The 24,356-nt window shown below is 32.6% G+C and overlaps 1 protein-coding gene and 1 long non-coding RNA gene across 3 annotated transcripts in view; one reads left to right on the forward strand and one right to left on the reverse strand.

Annotated features, from left to right (window-relative positions):
- Positions 1–24,356, forward strand: part of ankfn1a (ankyrin repeat and fibronectin type III domain containing 1a) — a 196,629-nt gene that overhangs the window by 103,763 nt on the left and 68,510 nt on the right. For both annotated transcript variants that reach the window (NM_001442680.1, XM_087274532.1), the window contains 3 exon segments: positions 3,214–3,342; positions 6,914–7,106; positions 18,929–19,139. In NM_001442680.1, the coding sequence (NP_001429609.1) occupies positions 3,214–3,342; positions 6,914–7,106; positions 18,929–19,139 (533 nt within the window).
- On the reverse strand, positions 508–23,123 carry LOC147841438 (uncharacterized). Its single transcript, XR_015504331.1, has 2 exons — positions 22,991–23,123; positions 508–2,800 (listed from the first exon to the last, which is right to left on the reverse strand). It is a non-coding gene; the product is annotated as an uncharacterized LOC147841438 (long non-coding RNA).

Genomic DNA, 24,356 nt, shown 5'->3' on the forward strand with positions numbered 1-24,356 from the left:
ACAAATTGATGGTGTGGAGGACTTTGACCCGTGGATCCACCTGTTTTCCAAGAAGTCACTGATGACTCGATATAAAATGCACCCAGAGGGGAGAAAACATAATCATAATAATTACACTGCCTACCTTTTGGAACAGCTCTCCTGTGAAGCCTTAAAATAGATACCTCAGGGCTTAAAGCAGAAAATTGAAGCTATACCAACCATAAAGGTTTGTAGCAAGTAGGCATGGCTAAGTCAGACTGAGGCTTCTGAGTGAGTGAGCATAATAAACAAAACCAATTCCATCGGTTAACATTCATATGTTATCAACCATTCTGCTTTAAGCTAATCAATTTGAGCAAAAGAAAAACCTCATTAATATTCAGGAGCTGGACGGCTTATCAGTAGTAATATTAATTATTCATATTTTATTAGCCAGTTGTCTGTCATGATTAAAAAAACAGGCTAATTCTGAAAACATACCTTTATATACATTTCTAATGCCAAATACATCCCAGGTGGTGTTATTATAATTTTTTTTTTTTTTTTTTTTTTTACAGTTTTTACGAATCCACCAGGGCCGCTGTGTATTCTTTTTGAGATTAAATTTCTCTCGCTTGCTGTTCTCACATAAATCCACCAGAGGCCGCTGTTGACTGATTAAATGACTGACTGACTGACAGATCGACTGACCCACCCTCCTCTTTCCCTAAACCCAACCAATAATATTTTCCAAAGCACTGATTGACACCGTTTTCAGAATGAGCATATGTTGAAAAAAATTTTTTTTTTGGAAAATATAGTTGAAGATTTTCATTTCATTACTTGAGTCATTACATACAAGAATGTTCAACTAGTTGTCAAAATCTGGCAAGCTAATTTCATTTTAAAAAATCTAATCTTTTTTTTCCTAAAAATGTCTTAAATCGAACCATTTCATAAATGATTTGCAGACCTATGTATGTTTTAGGTTCAGTTCCAATAAGTACTGCAATATTGTTTACAGTTGTGCACAGCTCTACCAAAAGGAAGTTTATGTTTGTTGTAAATAAGGGTGTATTTATTCTTTTGCACAATGCTGTGAATAAATTAGAATTGCAAAGAGCATATGCAGTAAAAATATAAAACATTCATATTCAATGTCTTGTACTCAAGACACCTCACTAAATGCAATTTGGCATTATTGGCTGTGCAAATAGTATAAAGTGCTGTCTTGAGCATTTTCAGCAAGTGTCATCAAAACCAGACTTTTTTGCATTGCAAGAAATGTAATATAATGAAAACATGACAAAACGATTTGACTGTTGTTCATAAACAATGGTGTCTGGACTTTTCATCTTGGCGACACTGACACTTTCATCAATGTCAGTCAATACTTGCTTTTGAGGTATGAGCTCTCCATTTTGAGCAAGTGACACACTTTTGCAGGTTATCATCTAGGTTTTGCTGTTTGTAATAATTGTTTAGAGAAATGTTTTAACTATTGTGAAAATGTAAATATTATTGTAAGAAATGCACCAAAGCGAATGAAAAACTGCAAAATAAAATATTAATCTAATATTTTGGCCGTTTTTTTTTTGTGCATTTTGGCAGGTTTTGCACAGTTATTTGGGCTGGAAAAAGTCAGTTGTATCTGGCAACACTGTTCATTATTCATAATTCAATATTAACTAATGCATTATTAAAATCCAAAGTTGGGCTTGTTAATGCACCATGAGTTATTATGAAGTAACACGAACTTTTAGCTTAAATAACTTTAACAAAGATGAATAATTACTGCAGTAACCTTATTACTAATAGTTTGTTCATGTTATTAAATACCTCAACTAATGGACCATTATTTGTTATCTTTTTTTTTTTTTGGTTCAAAAGACCCACCCCCTTTGACAAAGTCCAGAATTTGGCCCCTCTATTTGAACGTTTGTTAAATTTTTGACAGTTTGCATTCCTATTTTGTGGAAAATAACCAATAGAAGAAAGCTTTAGGAAGAATAACCAATAAAAGTAGGCTTTTATTATTTAAATGGGCAAAAATGTTTTTGGATGGATGATAATAAATTAGCATTAAAAAATGTATTTTTTCATGTTTCTAAAATTCTAATCTCATTACATTATTTATAAAACTCTAAAAACTTTAAATGCATATTTGTAAATAAACAAACATTTTTGCCAACAAAAATAGTGTGATAAGCACGTTGATTAAAATGTAGGAAGAATTTTCATTGCATCATAATGTAGAAATTTGTGCTTAAATGTCACTAAAATGCAGTATTTGAACCTCGAAAATCTGCACAAAGGTTCACTTCTTGAGAAAAAATAACCACCCCTTTAAATAGGCTGGCTTTGGGCTAATCGTAGATAGATAGATAGATAGATAGATAGATAGATAGATAGATAGATAGATAGATAGATAGATAGATAGATAGGTAGGTAGGTAGGTAGGTAGGTAGGTAGGTAGGTAGGTAGGTAGATAGGTAGATAGATAGATAGATAGATAGATAGATAGATAGATAGATAGATAGATAGATAGATAGATAGATAGATAGATAGATAGATGTTAAAACCTACAGAATATGAATAGAAAAATATTCTTTCTGTAAGACTTTTTTTGACAGAACAGGTGCATGAAAAAACATTTTTGCCCCCAATGTCTGTCCTATATTTTTTCATATTTTCAATATTATGACATATCATTACTCATACCGTGATCCAGAATTTTGGTCATATTTCCCACCACTAACACCTCTTATATGTGAATCACCTGTGGATCCAGCACATGAACGCCCGCCTGTTGTAGTGTTGAGGGATTAGATGCCTGTTTCTGCAGATAAGAGGGAGAATGGAGTGATTATGAGAGAAGAAGAACAACAGGTTCTCCTCCTCTCCCCGCTCTCACTATCGCTCTCACTCTGAGCATGCTCAGTCAAATCTCGTTTTAAACGCCTGTGTGCTTTTGTTGTCTCTGTCGCTCATCACAGCGCCTGCAGAATTGCCCCCCTCTCTCTCTCTTTCTCTCTCTCTCTCTCTCTCCCCTCCTCCATCTCCTCTCCTCTTTCCACACATTAGCCATCCAACACTGCGCCGAGATGCGCGTAAAGAGGAGCGCTCCGGTGAACACCTGCTACTCCGGGCGACTCCTGAGCAGAGGTGTCTCTTTCCACCCTTTCCCTCTTCCCGTGCCCTGAATCCCAAAGCGTCCCGCAGCACCTCACCGGACTTTCTCTCTCTCATCAGATCCGAGAGCAGGATCTCCCGTCTGGCTCAGAGACTCAACCAGAGGCAGAGCGATGCGGCATTGATTAAGGATTTCAGACCTCTTTTCCTCCTCTCTGGATCTGCTGGAAGCTCCCAGAGTCTGGACAGGTGAGTTGAGCATCTCTTTTACTCACTACTACTTTGTTTTTCTACAATTACCCATCATCACCCCTCCATCTAGTGCTGCATTCTACAGGTGAAGTCAGCTGCCTTTTCTGTTGTTGATTGGCTTAATTGGATTTAAGGTATAACCTTAGAGCAGCGCCTTCAAGAGATTCAACCTCTTACTTTACGCGCTCCGATACTCACTAGTGTCAAAGGCTTTACTCTGGCAGCACCGAGTGCATTATTATTAGTGCTCTGAGTGGGTGTTTGCATGCTCAAAACTGCGCACAAAAAAAGGAAAAGTGCAGGGCACAAATGTCATGTCTGACAGGGTTATACACCGCTGGGATGAGAAATACCACACAGAACACCTGCAGTTCCAGAGCTTTTAGGGAGAATGTCAATTAGGGACAAATTAGATGTCTCTTTTGGTTGAAGAATATAGATGTGTAAAGGGCAGCCAAGGATTCTAGTTCTTCTTATATATGTCCATGCCTTTTTTTGCTCTCATGCATGTTCAGATATGTTTGGACAAATAGCGAATGTCTTGTTTTTTTTTTTCTCTTTCTATGTATAAATAATGCTCAGCATATATCAGTACACCCCTCACAAATCTTTCTTTTAAATTCATATTTTTATTAGGAAGCTATACAATGTTATATTTGTGCATGTACATTAGATTAGTCTGTACTGAAGCTAAATCTGGAGCTTATCTAATAAAATAACTTATGCAGTCTAAACGAGTACACCCAAATGTATATGTTATAGAAAAATATTAAATACAATTTTAAATAAGAGGAAAAATCAAGAGAAGCAAAAATTAGAAAAAATTACTTAACATTTTGTAGGTTGTAATGCAATATTTTGCTTGAATTTAATTGTATTATCTTTTAATTTCTAAATATGATTGCTGAATAAAATATTATTTTATTAAATATATTTGTTTAATAAATCTATTTTGTTCAAATGCACCTAAATACATTGACTATATTCACTGAGATATGGATACAAATATTCCTTTTCAAAATGGGGTGTACTCAATTATGAGAAGTATTGTACAGTACATTGGTTATACGCTGATAAAAGTGCTTATAATCATCTGTAATCCTGTGCTAAACTTAAAGATCACACAATAAAAAACATTCATTGGATTTAGTGATCTTTTTAAGCTAAGTGGATGCAAGCTATTTATATGGGCTGATTTTAAACAAATTAAATTTAGTAATTTTCAACCCAATTTATTTATTTACAGTCAGGCCCACATACATTGTTTGCAACCATTTACTGTAAACAGTTTTTTTTAGTGCATTATACTGTTGAAGTCAGAATTATAAATCCCTGAAATATTAGCCCCCCTGTTTATTTTTTCCCCAATTTCTGTTTAACGGAGAGAAGATTTTTTCAACACATTTCAGTTTTAATAACTCATTTCATTTTTATTAACATCTTTGCTGTGATGACAGTAAAAAATGCTTGATTAGATATTTTTCAAGACACTTCTATACAGCTTAAAGTGACATTTAAAGGCTTAACTAGGTTAATTAGGTTAACTAGGCAGGTTAGGGTAATTAGGCAAGTTATTGTATATCGATGGTTTGTTCTGTAGACTATCTGACAAAAATATAGCTTAAAATGACCTTAAAATGGTGTTTAAAAATAAAAAACAGCTTTTATTCGAGCCAAAATAAAACAAATAAGACTTTCTCCAGAATAAAAAATATTATTAGACATACTGTGAAAATTTCCTTGCTTTGTTAAACATAATTTGGGAAATATTTAAAAATGAAAAAATAATTTCAAAGGGTGTTTTATAGTTAGTATGATTTTGAATGTATATTGTTACACTGATGCAGTTTTTACACACCATAAGGAATGAATAATATGTTATGCTCATTCAAGATGTTTTTAATTAGGAGACTAAACGTATACTGTAGTAGCTGTTGATTGTCTGGGTTTATTTTTAGTTCAGACCTAATTGATTTCCTGGATATTATAAGAACACTGAGGATTTCCTTGACAACCAGACTATGTTAACCTGCTGTGATACAATTGTCTGTTACGGTTTGTTGAGCGATATTAGTTTTGACGTTGACTTGTAATGGCTTAAAATTAACTTGTCAGATCTGTTTTTAATCTCTTGTGGCGTTTATGCCTGTTACAGTTCCTAATGCTCGTCAAAGCTACACAAATCTGGTAGAAATTACAGTAAAAACCGTTACGTGTTGAAACATGTGTATAATTCAGATTGAGTGCCTATAGTAAGTATTTTTAAAAAGTATGTTCATTAATAATTTATGTACATATTCATTTATGCTTTATTTATTTATTTTTCTGAGGGGGCAAAATTTGTTCTGTCATTGACTATTAATGCCTTGAAAACAACATGTTGAATTGGTGCAATTTATCCCCAAATGTCTTTCGCACACCAAATATGCATTTATTACAGCAAAACTAGAGTAATACAGTTCTATTTCAAAATATTATATTTTAAAATAACTTTAATAACAATTTATGCCTGTTAAAGTTTCTAATGCTCATTAAAGCTACACATATCTGATAAAAATTACATTAAAACAGTTATATGTTTGAAAATGTATAAAATTCAGATTGAGTGTATATAAGAATAAAGAATATTCTTGAAAACAGGACTATTAGCCTGTCATATTTTTATGGATTTCTTTTAAAGTATTTATTTAAATCAAAAATTCAGTAAAAACTATAATTTTTAAGTACTGTCATAATTTAGAATAACTGTTATACCAATATAGGGCTATGACTATATATAGTAGGATCACACAACATTAAAATGTGGTGATATAATCATTCGTTTATTTCGTCACCTTAGAATTATTAGGATCTATCAGACATTTTTGTCAAAATTGAGGTATTCACATATTCTTATTAATGGATATGAGCTCAACACTTATATTTCCTTTAAAATATTATAGTATTTAATATTTTAAAAAGTTGACAGAATAATTTCAAGGTATACCTTGTTTTACTTTTTAGTTTTACATAGAATTTATATGTTTTGGGAATCTTATATGGGGCTCTTGATTTAAAAAAAAAAACATTTATAAGTGCCAATATTCAAAACTAAGAATCATACATCATCTGAAATAAGAGCAATCAAGCTTTCCATTAATGTATGGTTTGTTAGGATTGGAGAGCATTGTGATAATTTTGGCCAATAATGCATAATAGTTAACCATAAGATCCAGGATCATTAAATTAGAACTATTTGGAAGTCTCTTGGATTCATTATTATAAATGTATTTCTGTCATTTTTAAATAATCAGTGCTGAATGAAAAACTTTTTTTTTTTTAAATGATATCCTAGATACCAAAAGATTCCTTAAAAAATCAAATACCTTTGCATCACTGCAGTTATTTTGCTGGAGCTGAAGCATATTAATGACTATCCAGTGGCCATCTGTCACCGAGACTCTGCTGACTCAGATATTAGTCATAAGTTACATGGCGAAACACATGCTATGAATTTATTTCAAGTGCAGGCCCTTGACAGCACTGAAGCAGCAGGCCTCACACCTAAATGTCTGTTCTCTTTCCACAGGAACTTCTCCATCAGTATGAGCCAGCAGATGCAGAACCTGCAGCTGACGCAGAGCAAGAAGGGGGCTGGTCCCGCCTCCCCCAGCGCTGCCAAACGCCTCTACCGGAACCTCTCCGAGAAGTTTAAAGGGAGCCACTCATCCTTCGAGGATGCCTACTTTTTCGGCCGATCCGACCGTATACGCAAAGTATCAGTAAGTATTTTGGACATAAAATAAATGATTGATATATCTTAAGCTACATAGGACTGCACAGTGACTCAGTGGTTAGCACTGTTGCCTCACAGCAAGAAGTTGCTGATTTTAGTCCTGGCTGGACCAGTTGGCATTTCTGTGTGGAGTTTGCACGTTCTCCCCTTGTTTGCATGGGTTTTCTCCAGGTGCTCCGGTTTCCGTCACAGTCCAAAGACATGTGGAATTGCATTAACTAAATTGGCCCTAGTGTATGAGTGTCTGTGTGAAAGTGTATGGGTGTTTCTCAGTATTGGGTTGTGGCTGGAAGGGCATACGCTGTGTAAAACAAATGCTGGAATAGTTGGTGGTTCATTCCGCTGTGGCGACCCCTGGTTAATAAGTTACTAAGCCAAAGGAAAATGAATGATCTTAAGTTATTATTTTTTCAAGTTATCATCAGCTTACAGTGGCCATATTATGTGCTTTTTCTGGGTATTATCTTTTATGGGCTGGGTGGGAAAAAAAAATCACAAAAATATTTTTACATATTTTCTCATATCATTAATTATATCCACAAATCTCAATAATTTGATGTTTGCTGGCAGTTAATGTTTACCTACTATTTTAATGTCTGAACATGACACACACAAGCCAACCAGATTCCACTAATATGAAATATTATATTAAATTTATAATAATACAGGGCACATTTTACATCTACATTTTAAATGAATACTTTCAATAGGATGGTAGTAAGATTTTTATTTATGCACATTAGCCCAAACTGGAACTAACAAGGCCATAGTGCAAAAATAAGTACACCCAAAAGATTATGTAAAATATGTGTTGTGTTATATTGTTAAATTATGCTTCTATTTCTAAAGATTATAAAAAATAAGATTGTGACCGCACTCTTATTTTAATGAATATAACTGTTTAATCAAACATGTATTAGTTTGTTTTAATGCCATTAATCTATGAGTCTATGGATAGCACTTGTATGTTAACGTTGATCTGTTAAATCCCTATATATAATCCTTTCAACTTTAAACTTAAATAGGGGTTTATATATATTTATACAGTTGTCAGAATTAAGTCAGAATTATTAGCCCCTCCAGAATTAATAGCCCGCATGTTTTTTTTTCTTCAATTTTTGTTTAATGGAGAGAAGATTTTTTCAACACATTTCTAAAGGTAATAGTTTTAATAACTTGTTTCTAATAACTGATTTATTTTATCTTTGCTATGATGACAGTAAATAATATTTTACTAGATAATTTTTTAAGACACTTCCATACAACTTAAAGTGACATTTAAAGGCTTAACTAGGTTCATTAGGTTAACTAGGCAGGTTATTGCCTGTTAGGTTAGGCAAGCTTAGGTTAGGCAAGTTATTGTATAAGAATGGTTTGTTCTGTAGGACACAATGCATATTTAGCTGTATTTTCAGAGAACAAAACATCTGTAAAACTGTATGTAAATATTCTAAACATTGTAATCCACAATCAAACATTATGGGGGCACAATCATAGGAAAAACCACAAATAGCAGCTCATTACCATGCTGAAGTGCAGCTGTGTGCACTTTCAGATCTCTGATAATTATCTGAAAACACTAGTCTGAATACATTGTCTAAACACAAATGCTCAACAACAACACACATATTCTATATTTCCATAAACACATTTTAAACAGGGTACATTAAAGGTGCAGTAGGTGTTCTGCCTAAATGCTATCCGTTAGCATAATATGTTTGAAACATACTGTAACTCCCCTCCCTGCCATCCAAAGCCACGCTTCCTGAAATCACGAACACGCACATTAAAGATGACATTAGACAACCCACTAGTTCATGTCATTTGTCAGTTAGAAGACTTTATAGAACTTTATAATACTACAATTCTGAACAAAAAACTGTATTATATTTATCATGTTTTAGTTGTGTAGCAAACAGAGCTTTTCATAATGTGCAATATTTCATGCATCCAAAAATCGCTTATTTCATTCTCTCACTCACTTTGTCCTAACGCGACCACTGTATGCTTAGTCCTTGGCCGGTGGCATGCAGGAATTTCACTTACTACTAAGCCATACTTAAATGCTATTTTAGACTGAATTAAAATGTAAAGTTTTGATTCAGCATTTGTTTTTACCGCTCTCTCTCTATTGTTCATGTGCAAACAACAGATCTGCATGAACGGCTGCGCAGATATACAAATCTTTGGGCTACTTAGAATTATGGGAATTGTTGTCCCATCAAATTTTAATCGGATGAACATTTTTATTCTTATGTATTATAAATACATTTGGATAATTTACTGCATCTTTAATAATATAGTCAAATTAATATGTAAACCGTGGAACGATATCATTATGCAGTTACTGGTACCAAAGTAAATCCATGGCAAGTCCTTAAAATCGCCTTTTAAGTGGATCCTTCATGGCGCAGTATTTTTCCTGTTTGTTAGTGCTGCTGAAAACACCAGTGCTGTTTACGGTTATAAACTAATTGCATTTTTGTTATTCACTATGAGAGAAATAAAAACAACAGAGAAACATTCCTTGTAAGGCAAACTAGCAACAATGTTTAGTTCTCTTTTGAAGCATAAAGATTATAAACAATAATAAACATTATTTATTAATCACATTATTTCATTTAATTGAAAAAATTTTAACATTTTAGTTTGAGTAACAATTCACACAATTTAATACTGGCTTATTACCTGCCTATTACTAAGACATTAACTGTTTATATTCTACTATTTAGAACTACCACCTTTCTACCTATTTTTAAGCTGCTAATTAGTAGTTTATTTAGCTAACGTCTTAGTCAATAGTTTGCTAATGGTTTGTTAATAGCCTAAATTGTACATTACAATTAAAGTGTGATCGAAAAAATACCGTTGAAGTCAGAATTATTAGCCCCCCTAAATTTTTAGACCGCTTGTTTATTTTTTCCCAATTTCTGTTTAACGGAGAGCAAATCTTTTCAACACATTTCTAAACATAATAGTTTTAATAACTCATCTCTAATAACTGATTTATTTTATCTTTGCCATGATGACAGTAAATAATATTTTACTAGGTGTTTTTCAAGACACATCTATACAGCTTAAAGTGACATTTAAAGGCTTAACTAAGTTAATTAGGTTACCTAGGCAGGTTTGGGTAATTAGGCAAGTTATTGTATAACAGTGGTTTGTTCTGTAGATTATTGAGAAAAAATATAGCTTAAAGGGGCTAATAATTTTGTCCCTAAAATTGTGTTTAAAAAATTAAAAACTGCTTTGATCCTAGTTGAAATAAAACAAATAAGACTTTCTCCAGAAGACAAAATATTATCAGACATACAGTGGAAATGTCCTTGCTCTGTTAAACATCATTTGGAAAATTATTTTAAAATATTTTTCCAGGTTCAGTCCAGGTTATGTGTTCTGTAATATACTGTAGCTGATGATTCAGAGATCAAAGTGCATGTCAAATGGATTTATTGCATACCAAAAGAAGAAGTCAGTTTCTATCTTTGAACTTCTGAAAGAATGAAATTGGATTGATATGTTTATTACTGTTTGCATAACCATGCTTTATTACAGACAATATGTGAAAAGAAGCTTTAAATAGGTCCTTTAAATAGATGTAAACCTATTTTAGGAGATCTGAATTAAATAAGAAAGCATAAATTGCTTAATATGGGTTCTTTATAAATATCCTAATGGTCAATAATGCAGGGTTTCTTTGTAATAAAAAGCTGACATTAGCCATCATTTACATTTATACAAAGTAGAATTGATTGATGTTAACATTCACTTGACCTTACAGTTGGCATATTTCCAGCTGGAATGACATTTTGGGTGCTCATGAGGCCGTCAGCGCTGTTCCTTGCTCTCTGAAGTTTCACAAATGTCACTGATTATGTACAGCTAGATCTGATAATCATCTTGTTGACTCAAGTGCCTGAATACATCCCAAACCCTCGCCGTCTCTGTGCACTTTCATACAGGGATCCAACTCACCATTAAAGAGAAGCTCAACTAGTGTGGCTGTGATTATTTTATGCTTAATATTTGCTTTTAAAACACCTATTTAGTTTTTATCTCTTTATTGTTTGGGGTTGTTGTCATTTCTGCTGGTTACAGATCTGTACTGGTAACTGAAAGGCTGTGCGTCAAACCCATGAGCAATCATCCATGGGCAATCTGTGCCCTATTTTCTGTTGTCTGTGCTAATTGTGCTGTAGGTGAAAATCTATGGAGATTTAAAAGGTGTAATTGGTCATTTGTTCGTTCCTGGTTACTAGAAGCATTTGTAAGTAGAGCTGCACGATTCTGCTTCATTTGAGAAATGAAGATCACGATTGTGGATGATTTTTTAAATGGAGATCACGATTCTCCCACAACAACTAAATAGACTCAATAGATTGGTCAAGTCAAGAGCCCTGACTGATTTTCTCTGTCTTTTGATGTTTTATTAATGGCTGGGGTCACTTTAAAGGGAACCTTTATCGTTTTCTTTTTTCAGTTGAATATAAAAAGAGATATTTTGAAGAATGATGGACAATGGATATCGTGTTCTGCTGCTTTCCATCATTCTTCAGATAATTTTCTTTTGTAATGAACAGGAAAAAAAAAATTCAAACAGGTTTAGAACAAGTGGAGGGTGAGTAAAAAACCACAGATTTTTATCTTTTCTAGATATGAAAGGAGATATTTTGAAGAATGATGGACTATTAGCAATGGACATCAACAGTGTTCTTCTGCTTTCCATCATTCTTCAGGTATTTTTCCTTTGCATTAAAGAAAAAAAAAAAGAAACCCGAACAGGTTTAGAACAAGTGGAGGATGACTAAAAAATGACAGAATTTTCTTTTTTTTCTGTTGAATATAAAAGGAGATATTATGAAGAATGGTTTACTAGTAGCAATGGACATCCACAGTGTTCTGCTGCTTTCCATCATTCTTCAGATATGTTTTTCTTTTTTATTGAACAGGAAAAAATTGGTTTAGTGGAGGGTGAGTGAAAAATGACAGATTTTTCATTCTTTTCTTTCTGTTGAATATAAAAGGAGATATTTTGAAGAATGATGGATAGACCCATAGCAAGGGGAGTACAGGTGGTTTAAAAAGGCCCACCCCTCACTGACAATGTCCAGAGTTTGCTCCAAACATGAGCTCATTTGTCCTATTTTGACTGCTATGCCCTTATTTTAAGTGGAAATTCCCATCGAAAAGGCTTTTTTTATGCAAAAATTATTTTTAATGAGTCCAACATCCAGGTGCTACAAAATATACTTTTGTCATAAGTGAAGTCATCTTTCGCTACTGTATTGTTTTTAAATAGAGAAAACCTTTTACAGGTCACTTTTATTCTAGATCTTGGACCTTATTCTTGAAACAAAAAATGAGCAATAAAAAGATGTGAAGTACCCAAATCAGCCCATAATAAATTCATTTAAATATTAATTTAGCTATTGTTGTCATCCATGAATTTTTCAAATGTTATATTTTTTTTACAAGAGAAGTTGGAAAAATTGTAAAACTCTACATTATTATTATTATTATTATTATTATTATTATTATTATTATTATTATTATTATTATTATTATTATATTTCAAATAAGCAATTAATTTCAAATAATAATTTGCCTAATAAATGGAAATAGGCTTGTTTTTAATATAACGCTGATTTATATATATATATTTACTTTTTTTATGAAATATGATGTAATAGATTTGTATTTTAAAAATCAGCATTATTTTCAGATTTCTTTATTCTAAATCTTTCGTAAATATTTTTGGTACATCAAAAAGTCTGATTATGATGAATATCCAGCAAGCGAATCAAGCTAAAAATAGTGCTTAAAATGTATTTAAATCTCATAATTAAATAGAAAATGAGACCTATAATAAGAACCACTCCTTCCTTCACCAGGCTGACGGGCCTGTATTAGCAATGGACATCCACAGTGTTCTGCTGCTTTCTATTATTCTTCAGATATTTTTCCTTTGTAGTGAACAGAGAAAAGAAACCCAAGCAGGTTTAGAACAAGTGGAGGGTAAGAAAAAAAAAACAAACAAATATTTCATTTTTAATAAACTAACGTTTTAGAGCCAATGCACTGACCCAGTTACTGATAAATGTAAAAATGGGTGTTTTGTACACTAAGACATGACAATTTTTTCAGAGGTCTGAATAGAGCTTTTTTCACACACATCTCCTTGTGTTTGAAATGATTCAAATGGTTTGAAACCTTTGCTGCAATATGGACAGTGGATAAAATTGGCCATTAATCTATGAATCACACTTTTATGTTAACTTTAATCTGTTAAATCCCTGTTTGAATTTATAAACTACTTTTGTTTATTTAATTTTCTTAACATTGAAATATCAATACTGTCTTATTAAAAAAAGTTTTATAACTATGGCTAGTAGGATTACTAAAATAATAATTACTCTTTTTTTAAATATTTCCCAAATGATGTTTAACAGAGCAAGGAAATTTTCACAGTATGTCTGTTAATATTTTTTCTTCTGGAGAAAGTCTTATTTGTTTTATTTAGACTAGAATAAAAGCTGTTTTTAAAAAAAAACATTTTAAGGTAAGCTATTTTTTATATTTCGATAGTCTACAGAAAAAAACATTGTTATACAATAAATTATTATTAATAATTCTGACTTCAACTGTCAAACTATTATATTAAAATATGAAATGTATTATAAAATGTAATGTATTCTCGTGATGCTAAAGCAGAGTTTACAGCAGCTGTTACAGCAGACTTTTATGTCACATGTCCACCATTTGGTGCTCAAGAAACATTTTGTTTTAAAGTTGGAAACAGCTGGTCTACTTAATATTTCAGTGTAAACTGACATTTATTATTTTTTTTAAGATTCTTTGATTTACAGCATTCATCTGAAATGGAAAAGTGTGAAAGCCTTGATGGCACTTTTAATGCATCATATTCATTTCAGCATCAAAGTGATAATGTGACACATAAAATAATGGCCCATTAGATAATACTTAATGTATTTGCTAAAATATATTAAGTTTGAACAATCTTGCACAATGCACATAATGTATTATTCGTACTTCAACAATTTATTAATGCATTATTAAAATCCAAAGTTGTGCTTGTTGATGTTAGTTAATGCACTGTGCATGTATTAACAATAAATACATTTATTTTTATTATCTAACAACAACAAAGTTTAATAAAGTTTGTAATTAATGTATTGGACACGTTCATGCATTAATTAGTTTCAATTAACTTAATTAATTACCTAATGAAGCCTTATTTTAAAGTGTTATCATTATATATATTTTAAAAGAACTTGACAAAGAAATATGTTATACCCAAGTTTTTCTAGCTTGAACTGCCATTTGTTTTTATTTTGTACTGTTCTTTGTGCTCCGCTAATATCAAGATTCTTACATATAACATATACTTTAGAAGCAATGCACTCTTTTCTGGCCATGTCTTGTCCTCTTCATTAAAACACACTGATTGAATAGGCGTGTCTGATTATAGACTGCCTTGATTGGCCACCACTTTGAATATTCATTTTCAGAAATTGCAAAGGACAGCATATGTGTTTTACAGCCTTAATCTTTCACAGGTTGACGCTAATGTGATTTATGTTGCATAAAATTGCATAAATATAATCTGTAATAACAGATATTAGCAACAAAAAGGTTACTCAAAATATAGTTGGCGCAGCATTGTCTTACATTCTTTCTTTTTTCCTCCAGTTTTATTTTCACATGTAAAACAAATCATATTGTATAAAAAAAACTTTTTTTACATTTTTTTTTACTTTACCAAAAACACAATACCACAGAGAGAGAGAAAGAGAATAATAATAATAATAATAATAATAACAATAATAAGAATAAAAATATTTAACACTTAAAGTATGCAACTAAGAAATTTAAGGTACCAAAAAAGGCCCCCAGTTTGATAATCCTCTGGCACTGAACAGTTTTTTCTCAGGGGTGCGGTAGGAAATATTGTGTCCTACTTTCAATCTTTCTAATAAACAACCATCAAACTGTGTCTCCTTTGTAAATTATTATTTATTAAAATTATGTTAACAACCAGCCAAATTTTTCCACTCAACAAAAGTTCATCCACTTTCCTAATGTTGGCATCTGTAGGATTATTCTTTGGTTTCTGGATAGACTCTCTTGGTATTGATCCACCAATTGATCTCATTGGTGGGCGGAGCTAAACATGCAGAGATGTAGAACCAGGCATCAATCTTCTGTGAATGTGGAGCTTAGGATGATTGGCTTCAGTATGAATTGAAGAGTTCAGATACAAAAACCACTAAGTGGCGTCTGAAATTTCCCTCAAAAACGAACATTTATCTCAGCCTCCTTTATTTATGTTGAGATATTTTACTTTTTTTTTTAAAAAAAGAAAAGGACTCACTCTTTGCCATAAAATTATATTATTATTATATTACTGAACATACACACAAGAGCCTAATAAAAATACTAATTTTAGAAGAAAATTTCAGATGGCATTTAGAGGTTTTTGCATCTAAACTTTCAATTGTTTTTTACACAGAGGGTGGGACAAAGTAGCTTCTCCCTTTATAGCATTTTGTTTTTATCACACGTCTTCCAGAGATTGGTTGAGCTCAAGCGCATCAAATGAAAAGCAAATGTGAATCGTCTTGATGGGGGCGGGACATGTCAGAAACTAGAGAGTAAGGCTGCATGATTTTGGAAAAAAATTAACATTGCATTATTTTTATTTTATTTTTTAGATTAGATTAGATTCAACTTTATTGTCATTACACATGTACAAGTACAATGCAACGAAATGCAGTTTAGGTCTAACCAGCAGTGCAATAGCAGCAAGTGCAGGATACAGGTATAAGTTATAAAGTGCAGTTATAGAAAAACTATAGTGATATTTACATGGATGTACTATGAACAATATATACAGGTTAGATTTGCTATTAACAGATTTACAATATATGAATATATGTGCAGGTTGCTATTATTATCAGTAGTGTGCAGATACATAAGTATGATTACAAGTGTATATGTTATAATATATGAATATATATACAGGTTGCTATTAATAATCAGTAGTGTGCAGATACATAAGCATGATTACAAGTGTATATGTTACAATATATGAATATATGTACCGGTTGCTATTAATAATCAGTAGTGTGTATATACATAAGCATGATTACAAGTGTATATGTTATAATATATGAATATATGTACCGGTTGCTATTAATAATCAGTAGTGTGCAGATACATAAGCATGATTACAAGTGTATATGTTACAATATATGAATATATGTTCAGGTTGCTATTAATAATCAGTTTGCAATATATATTGTAATATGAATACAATTTCACCAGATATATCTATTTGGATAGAATTTATAATGTTATATCGATTGGGATCATTCTGAATTGCGAGTGCATTTCCATAAAATCTAATAAACAATCTCTAAACTTTTTGGGGTCCCCTAACACATTTTGGTTGTGGTCTGTGCTATTTGCAGTGCATTTCTGTATGTGCATGTGTTGTATTTTCATGCACTTGTTTAGTCAGAGATTGTTGAATTAATGTTTACTATTTGAATCTCCATAAAGTCTAATAAACAATCTATAAACTTTTTAGGGTCCCCCGACGTATTTTCAATGTGGTCTGTGCTATTTGCATGTGTTTTAAAATGCATAACTATCTATAAATACCCGTCAAGAGAAATATACAATTGCAATAAAGTGTTTTATTGCTTTCCTAAGTTTAACAATATACAAGTTCTGTGCAGTAATTAAATGATAAAAAACAAAAATAATTCAATAAAATTAATCATCGTTAAGGTCACAAATGTGTTAGAATAATCAATCAATTCCATGCGTGTTCAATAAAAAAGGTCAGGAGAGGTTATTCTTCAAGGTTTAACATATTAGCAAATGACTCAATTGTCAATCATTCTCCAGTCCTCCATTGGCTGCATGCTGTATGTCCTCTTTTACTAAGAATTCTCTGCACAACATAAGACTTTCTCAGCACATATTGTGTGTTCAGTTTTCTGCTGGCAGGAAGTTGATTCAAAAATTCTTCATTAGTATGCACAGCATCTCACACTCAACACTCAAGTTCAGTTAATATATGACCTTTAAAGGACCAATACAAATAAGCATTTAATGAAAAGAAAAAGACACCAAAAAAATTATATATATATATATATATATATATATATATATATATATATATATATATATATATATATATATATATATATATATATATATATATATATATATATATATATATATATATATATATATATATACATACATACATATATATATGTATGTATGTGTGTGTGTGTGTGTGTGTGTGTGCAGCCCTTCTAGAGAGCATTTGATTGGTCAAGATTTGATGAGAAACTAAAGTATAAGGTGACGTGAAAAAATAATTGATCGATTTTAGGGCTGTAACGGTATCAGAATTTCACGGTACGATAATACCTCGGTATGAATGGCACGGTTCGGTATTTATTGAATAATTTACAGGAAAAACAAAACTAATGAAAAGACTCGAAAAAAGTGCCAAAAGTGTTTATTTATCTTAGCACTGAACATATCAATGACATACAAATTAGCCATCTATCTGTAAGTTTCGAAACAGGAGCTTCAATTTTCTTCATCAAAACAAAAAACTATTAAACCATAAAAAAAATATAAAGTTTCAATTTAGTGTTGTTGAAAACTCATCACATTCAACATTTAATCACACACTCACTTAGATAAAGATGGATTTTTTAAGGAAAATTATCATAAACTATCTGTTAAAAGCTGGGATCTCTGGGCATGTACCCTGCAACAGAAAAAAAAAACCTCTCATTTGGGACTGAGGTTTCTGGGACAGAGAGATATGATTTAGCCAAGATTGAAAGCAGTGGGTAACGTTGTGCATTGTCTTTCCACCACTTGAGAGGACAAGCCATGAGTAGGATAGAGGTCTCTCTGCGGTACAAGTCAATGTCTGCATCAATCTAACAAGTGTGCTGTGTTCTGCAGTCCCCATGACTGTTTTTAGTCGTATTCCCCGACTTATATTTCACCACAGTCTGGCAATGCCTGCATACTGTTTTTTTCTTTATCTGTCACCTTTTCTCCTTTTTCATATTTTTTTAGAAAGAAATCGAAATGCTTCCACACATCCGATTTAAAACCCGCTTTAGGTTTGATCATTTCCAACTCTTTTTCTTCCCCCCTACTAGCAACACACTCCATTTCTGCATTACTGGATCTGTAGTGACAACAGACCGCAAAGGATGATGGCCACGTCTAGGCTGATGGGATTGTAGTTCCCGCTACCTCCCATTCGCTTCATTCGCCTAAGCAAACTTTTCTCAGAAATATAGTTTTATTGAGTCATTCGCCTACGGTAATATTGAAAAAAATTACTATTGCGGTATGATGGTATTTACAATATTGTTACATCCCTAATCGATTTAGGCGGAAATGACAAAGTGCAGCCTTTTGAAGGTTTATGTCAGTTTTATATTTTTCTAAATGTGAATTTGGTCACTGTTTTGAAGCACACTAGTCCATAGATGTCCATTAAACTAACAGAACGAAACAAACATATTAAGTTATGTATTTTAATTTCACGGATCCTTTAAAACATGTTGCACTATTAGGACTGTTCCTGTAAATCTGCAAATCACTGTAATCATTCACTAATATGTAATAGTGTAAAGATGCAATCACTGTACGAATCACTGTAATAAAAGTGTCAGCTAATTGACTGTTGAAGTTATCTCGTGTGCTCATTTTTAACCTGTGTCTTTTTCCTCACAGAACATCCAGAGCAGCGAGGCTCTGTTCGAGGCTGTTGAACAGCAGGATCTGGATGCCGTTCAGATCCTGCTGTTTCAGTACACAGCTGATGAACTGGACCTGAACACCCCCAATAGTGAAGGCCTGACGCCTCTTGACATCTCCATCATGACCAATAACGTTCCCATCGCCAAACTGTTGCTTAAAGCTGGAGGGAAGGAGAGCCCTCACTGTGAGTCTGCATATTTAACAAGCGCATACTTTAAACAGTCAATTCCTCTAAGAGCTTCTTGTCTAAAGGGCTTTCTCAAGTGTTTCCTTGTTAAAGAGCCGCTGAATGATTCTTCAAATTTCACATTTTAATTTGACAGGAGTATTTTTAGTACTTAATCTAGTTGTAGTTCTTCTTCAAAGCAATTTCACTGTGACTGTAGTTTTCCATCGTCCTACAGTAGCTGCACATTTTGATGGAATACAAAGCTGTCTACTTATTTTGTCAAATGTACAATATATTATGCATGGTGTGTGTGTGTGTGTGTGTGTGTGTGTGTGTGTGTGTGTGTGTGTGTGTGTGTGCGCGCGTGTGTGTGCGCGTGTGTGTGCATGTGTGTGCATGCATGTGTGTGCATGTGTGTGCATGTGTGTGCGTTTTTGCGCACGTATATGTGTATATTCAGTATATATGGTGTATAATCTAATTGGAAAATATATCTATCCATCCATCCATCCAGATAGATGGATATCCATCTTTCCATCTATCCATCCAAGACTTAAACTATTCCATCCAAGTCTTTAACTATTCAATTCAAGTCTTTAACTATTCCATCCTTGGTTCTATACATAAATGGTATGGATGGATGGATGCATGGATGAAACCAAGAATGAAAAAGTTAAAATCCATTCATCCACAATTGGTTGACTTTTCCATCTATCTATCTATCCATCCATCCATTCATTCAAAGCTTTAACTATTCCATCCTTGGTTCCATCCATCCATCCAAACGGACGGACGGACGGACGGACAGACAGAGAGACAGACAGACAGATAGATACAGTAGATAGATAGATAGATAGATAGACAGACAGACAGACAGACAGACAGATAGACAAACAGACATCCGTTCATCCAGATAAATAGATACATCCAGATGGATAGATAGATAGATGCAGTAGATAGATATTCATCCATCTAGATAGATAGATAGATTTTTTTGTGAAATATTTATTAATATATATGTTTGACATTTTTGAAAATATTTGTACAGAAGTATCATTATATATATAAAAAACTACATGTACAAAATAACTAATTTAGCTTTTTAAATAAAATGATATTTTACATTTTTGTATTGTAAATACAAGTTGAATGTAATATTTGAAAGCAAAAAAATGTATACAAAAAACTGTATAAGCATAATTAAATAAAAGCAATGAATTTAAAACTACACAAAAAAATACTACAATTTTAAAAAGAAAACTAAAAATATATACATGTAAAATGTAAACTATTGATAAAAACTTTTAAAGAAAGACAAACTCTCGCTATGGACATCTTTGTGGCTTGCTTATCAAAACATCTTCATCCCTTAGGAATAGACGCGTGGTTATTATCACCATCAAAAGGTTTTTCTTGCGTCACACACTCCTGTTTAGATGTGGTGACCAAAAGCAGATGCTCTGTAATTGGACAAGCTGTTTAGAAAGAAGCTGACGATAAACAGACGGAGCCACTGTGAGGGTTTGACACTTTGCTTTAGGGGCTCGTGTAATAATCGCTTCCAAGTAGGAATACTAGAATAAACTTTTCCATGACAGCTGTCATAAGCACTCATAATTCTGCTTTAAACATCTAATGACATCTGTAATAACCACTAATGACTGAGCAAATCGTGCTCATTATGTAATATTTTGGAAATAACATTGTGCGGTGTCACATCATTTAACACATGTATTATGATGGTCATTGACGTACATTTTTAAAGGCTTAAATTCAGTTCAGTCATCACTTTACTTATCCTCATGTCAGTCAAACCCCATTTCTGTTACATTCAGAACATATCAAGATCCTTTTTTATCAAATCTGAGACATTTCTGTCGCTCCATTTAAAGTCTGTTAGCTGGCGCTTCAGAACATTTGTAAAAAGATCAGAAATTAAATTCAAATGAACGAGCGGTTTAATTCAATTCTTTTGAAAAGACATGATTGCTCTGTGTGATGAACAGATTTAATTTCTGCTTATACGTACGTATAAATATTGCTTTTAATCAAATCTGAGAGAAGTCTGTTTCTCCATTGAAAGTCTTGTCACCGAAAACCTTGTTGCTTCAAAACATTTTGAATACAGCAGAGCTATTTATTTTTAGTCTTCTGATGTGATTCTTTTGTATGATGAAAATGGTTTCCTTTTTAATATAGGCACCTGTTTGCCTATAAGCATTGAATTGTAATTCAACAAACCAAAAAGAAAAAAACTCATTGGTTCATCTTAATCCCTAAGGACTGCTATAAATCAAATATTCAATTATATACAGTAGATCTGTTTACAGTTGAAGTCAGAATTATTAGCCCCCCGTTTATTTTCCCCAATTTCTGTTAAACAGAGAGAAGATTTTGTCAACCCAATTCTAAACATAATAGTTTTAATAAATCGTTTCTAATAAGTAATAAACTAAAAACTAAAACTAAAAACTAATAATTTTGATCTTAAAATGGTTTTAAAAAATTTAAAAACTGCTTTGTTCTAGCCGAAATAAAACAAACAGGACTTTCTCCAGAAGAAAAAATATTATCAGTCATATTGTGAAAATTTCCTGAATCGGTTTGGGAAATAAAAAATAATGATAGATCCAAAGGGAGACTAATTATTCTGACTTTAACTGTATATGAGTGATACAATATGCATGGTTTTTGTTATTTTGGTAACCACACACTGTTTTAAATGATATTTTAATAATTGCAGCAGTTATGGTTTTGTCTTGTGAACTATATGTACACATATTTTAAAAGATAAAATATTTTACTCAGGACAGTACAAAATAAAAAACAACATGCATTTTGTATGATCTCCCTTTTGTTAAAACTTTTCATTACATTCGACATACAGTTCACATTTTTTTTACAGTTAGTTTTTGTAACAGTGTGTCTGTGCGTTTTAAAATGTCACATTATATTATATTATATTAATCATTTATTTATTAACATTTAGTTTTGTTTTGTTTATTCATTTATTTTTTCATGTAGTTTTGAAATAAATAGAACTTAAATAACTGTCAAAATAAAAAAGTAAATAAAATTAAGAAACAAATGTGTCATAACTAACAACTATTAACTAAAACTATAAATAGGTCAATATACAAAGCATATAAAAAATTCTGACTAATCTCTCATCAATAAAGGTACAGGAGCTGTCACTGGGGCAGGTACCGTTTCAAAAGAGACATGATTGTACCTTAAAGGTACTTTTTAGGTGCATTTAGGTACTAATTTGCACCTTTTAGATAACAATGTGGACTATTTGAGTACAAATATGTATCTTTTAAAAAGGTAATGCCATAGTGACAGCACCTGTACCGTTATTTCTGAGAGTGTACACTGAAAAAAATTATTTAAATGTATATGTGTTGAATTTAAACAAACTAATTTAATTTAGTAATGTTCAACTTAATTAGTCTGTTTTAGCCCAAATAAATAGTTTACAACCACTTAACATAAAAATTTAGTAAATCCAGGAAATCATCTTTGAAGCATTATTTTCAATGTATTATACTTTAATGATATTTATTAAGTATTTAATAATACTATGCCCCAAAGCTTAGAAATGTTGTTTCTTCATCATCAAAGGGCGAACATGTTTGGTTTTTAGAAAGACACGAAGATGAATAAATGATGATCCAACTTTCATTTTGGGAGTGAACAAACCTCAAGTGTGCCAAACTATTTTGGGGACAAGCAGAGTGTAGTTATTAAGTATTAATGCATCAAGAACAGATCTGTTAAAAATATCTGCACCCGCTGCCCTTGGATTAATCAATAGCATATTCAGTCCCTGACTCTTCGGCAACAGTAGAACAGGTGTTTCTTACCTTGAACACCATGGAAAAAAAGCCTCCAGTCTCGAATGCAATCATGAAAAAGTCGAATGTTGTCTGAGGCCAAACAGGGAGCACTGTACAGCCGTCTGAGCGGACCAGGGTGGGCTAGACAGCACACGGCATCTCTCACAAAAACCCTAACAAGGTTTGTCGTTTAATGGTTTAACTTTTCCAATGATGCATGTAACGGGGGCAATTATACTAAGTGATTTATTGTGCTCAGTCCGCAGTTAAATTTCAAAACATTTCATCGTGGCACAATCCGATCCTTGTAAACAAACTAGAAAATAAACATTGCCGTATTTTCCCCTCCTGGGCTTTCGGCATTATATTTATGTCAGGCCAGAAGTGCCAAGTAAATCAATCAGCCAGACGCCTGACAGTTTGGAGGTCCGAAGCTAAAGCATGTTTATGGGGCCCATAATGCCTATATTTAGTGCCGTCCCAAAGCCCCTACAATGCCAACTGTGTGTGACAGGCGCAATATCAGCCGACTCGCCCATTAATTTATAGTTTGTTCAATTAACCGCACATAGTAGCCAGATGTCAATCTTCAGAGTGCAGGAAATTGCACCTCTGGACTGCTAATATGGCTACCTTTCCACAGCGCAGTGGACCCCCCTGTAAGACCGACCTCCATTTTTTTTTTTTTTTTTTTTTTGGAAGTTGACAACACACACTTTATCATCTTCCCCGGAGAGCTCCCGTCTCCAGGGGTTCGGGCTGGGCCAGTGAAAGAGGGTTTCTTCAGCCATGTGTTTATTTGTTTATTTTGCTGTCATGCTCCATGACTAAGGCTCTGAAGGAAAATGCAGTAGTATTCATGGCCTATGAGGAGGACTGGTATGGCTGTATTCGTTTTTTACCATGACAAATCTATATGGCAAAACACAGTCCTGTGTGTTTGAGCACTGAGCGTGTTCATTTGACTTCATCTGCAGCTCCGCTTGACACGTGTGTTCACAATCTGAAGGACTTTTAGTTTTGGCTTTACTATGCTAGTAGAATGTTGTTTTGCAAAAAAAGCAAAAAAAGATTGAACAGAATGAAAAGATTTTTATAAAATAAAATAAAATAAAATAAAATAAAATAAAAACATTTTAAAATAAAACAAAATAAAATAAAAATAAATATTTTGGTAAAATAAAACTAATCAAATTAAATAAATTAAATCAGTTAAATTAAATCAAATAAATACGGAAGTTTACTATAGGCAGGAATTAGTATGAAAACGAGTTATTCAAATATAAGGTAATGTCTTTACTAACATAAACTTAGTATGAATAATCTAGTAGTATCTTTTACTAATGTCTTATTAACATCCAAATACATGTTGGTTCATATTAGTTAATGTACC

This window comes from Danio rerio, chromosome 12 (assembly GCF_052040795.2).
Source record: "Danio rerio strain M-AB ecotype USA chromosome 12, GRCz13ab, whole genome shotgun sequence".
In the NCBI taxonomy this organism is placed as follows: domain Eukaryota; kingdom Metazoa; phylum Chordata; class Actinopteri; order Cypriniformes; family Danionidae; genus Danio; species Danio rerio.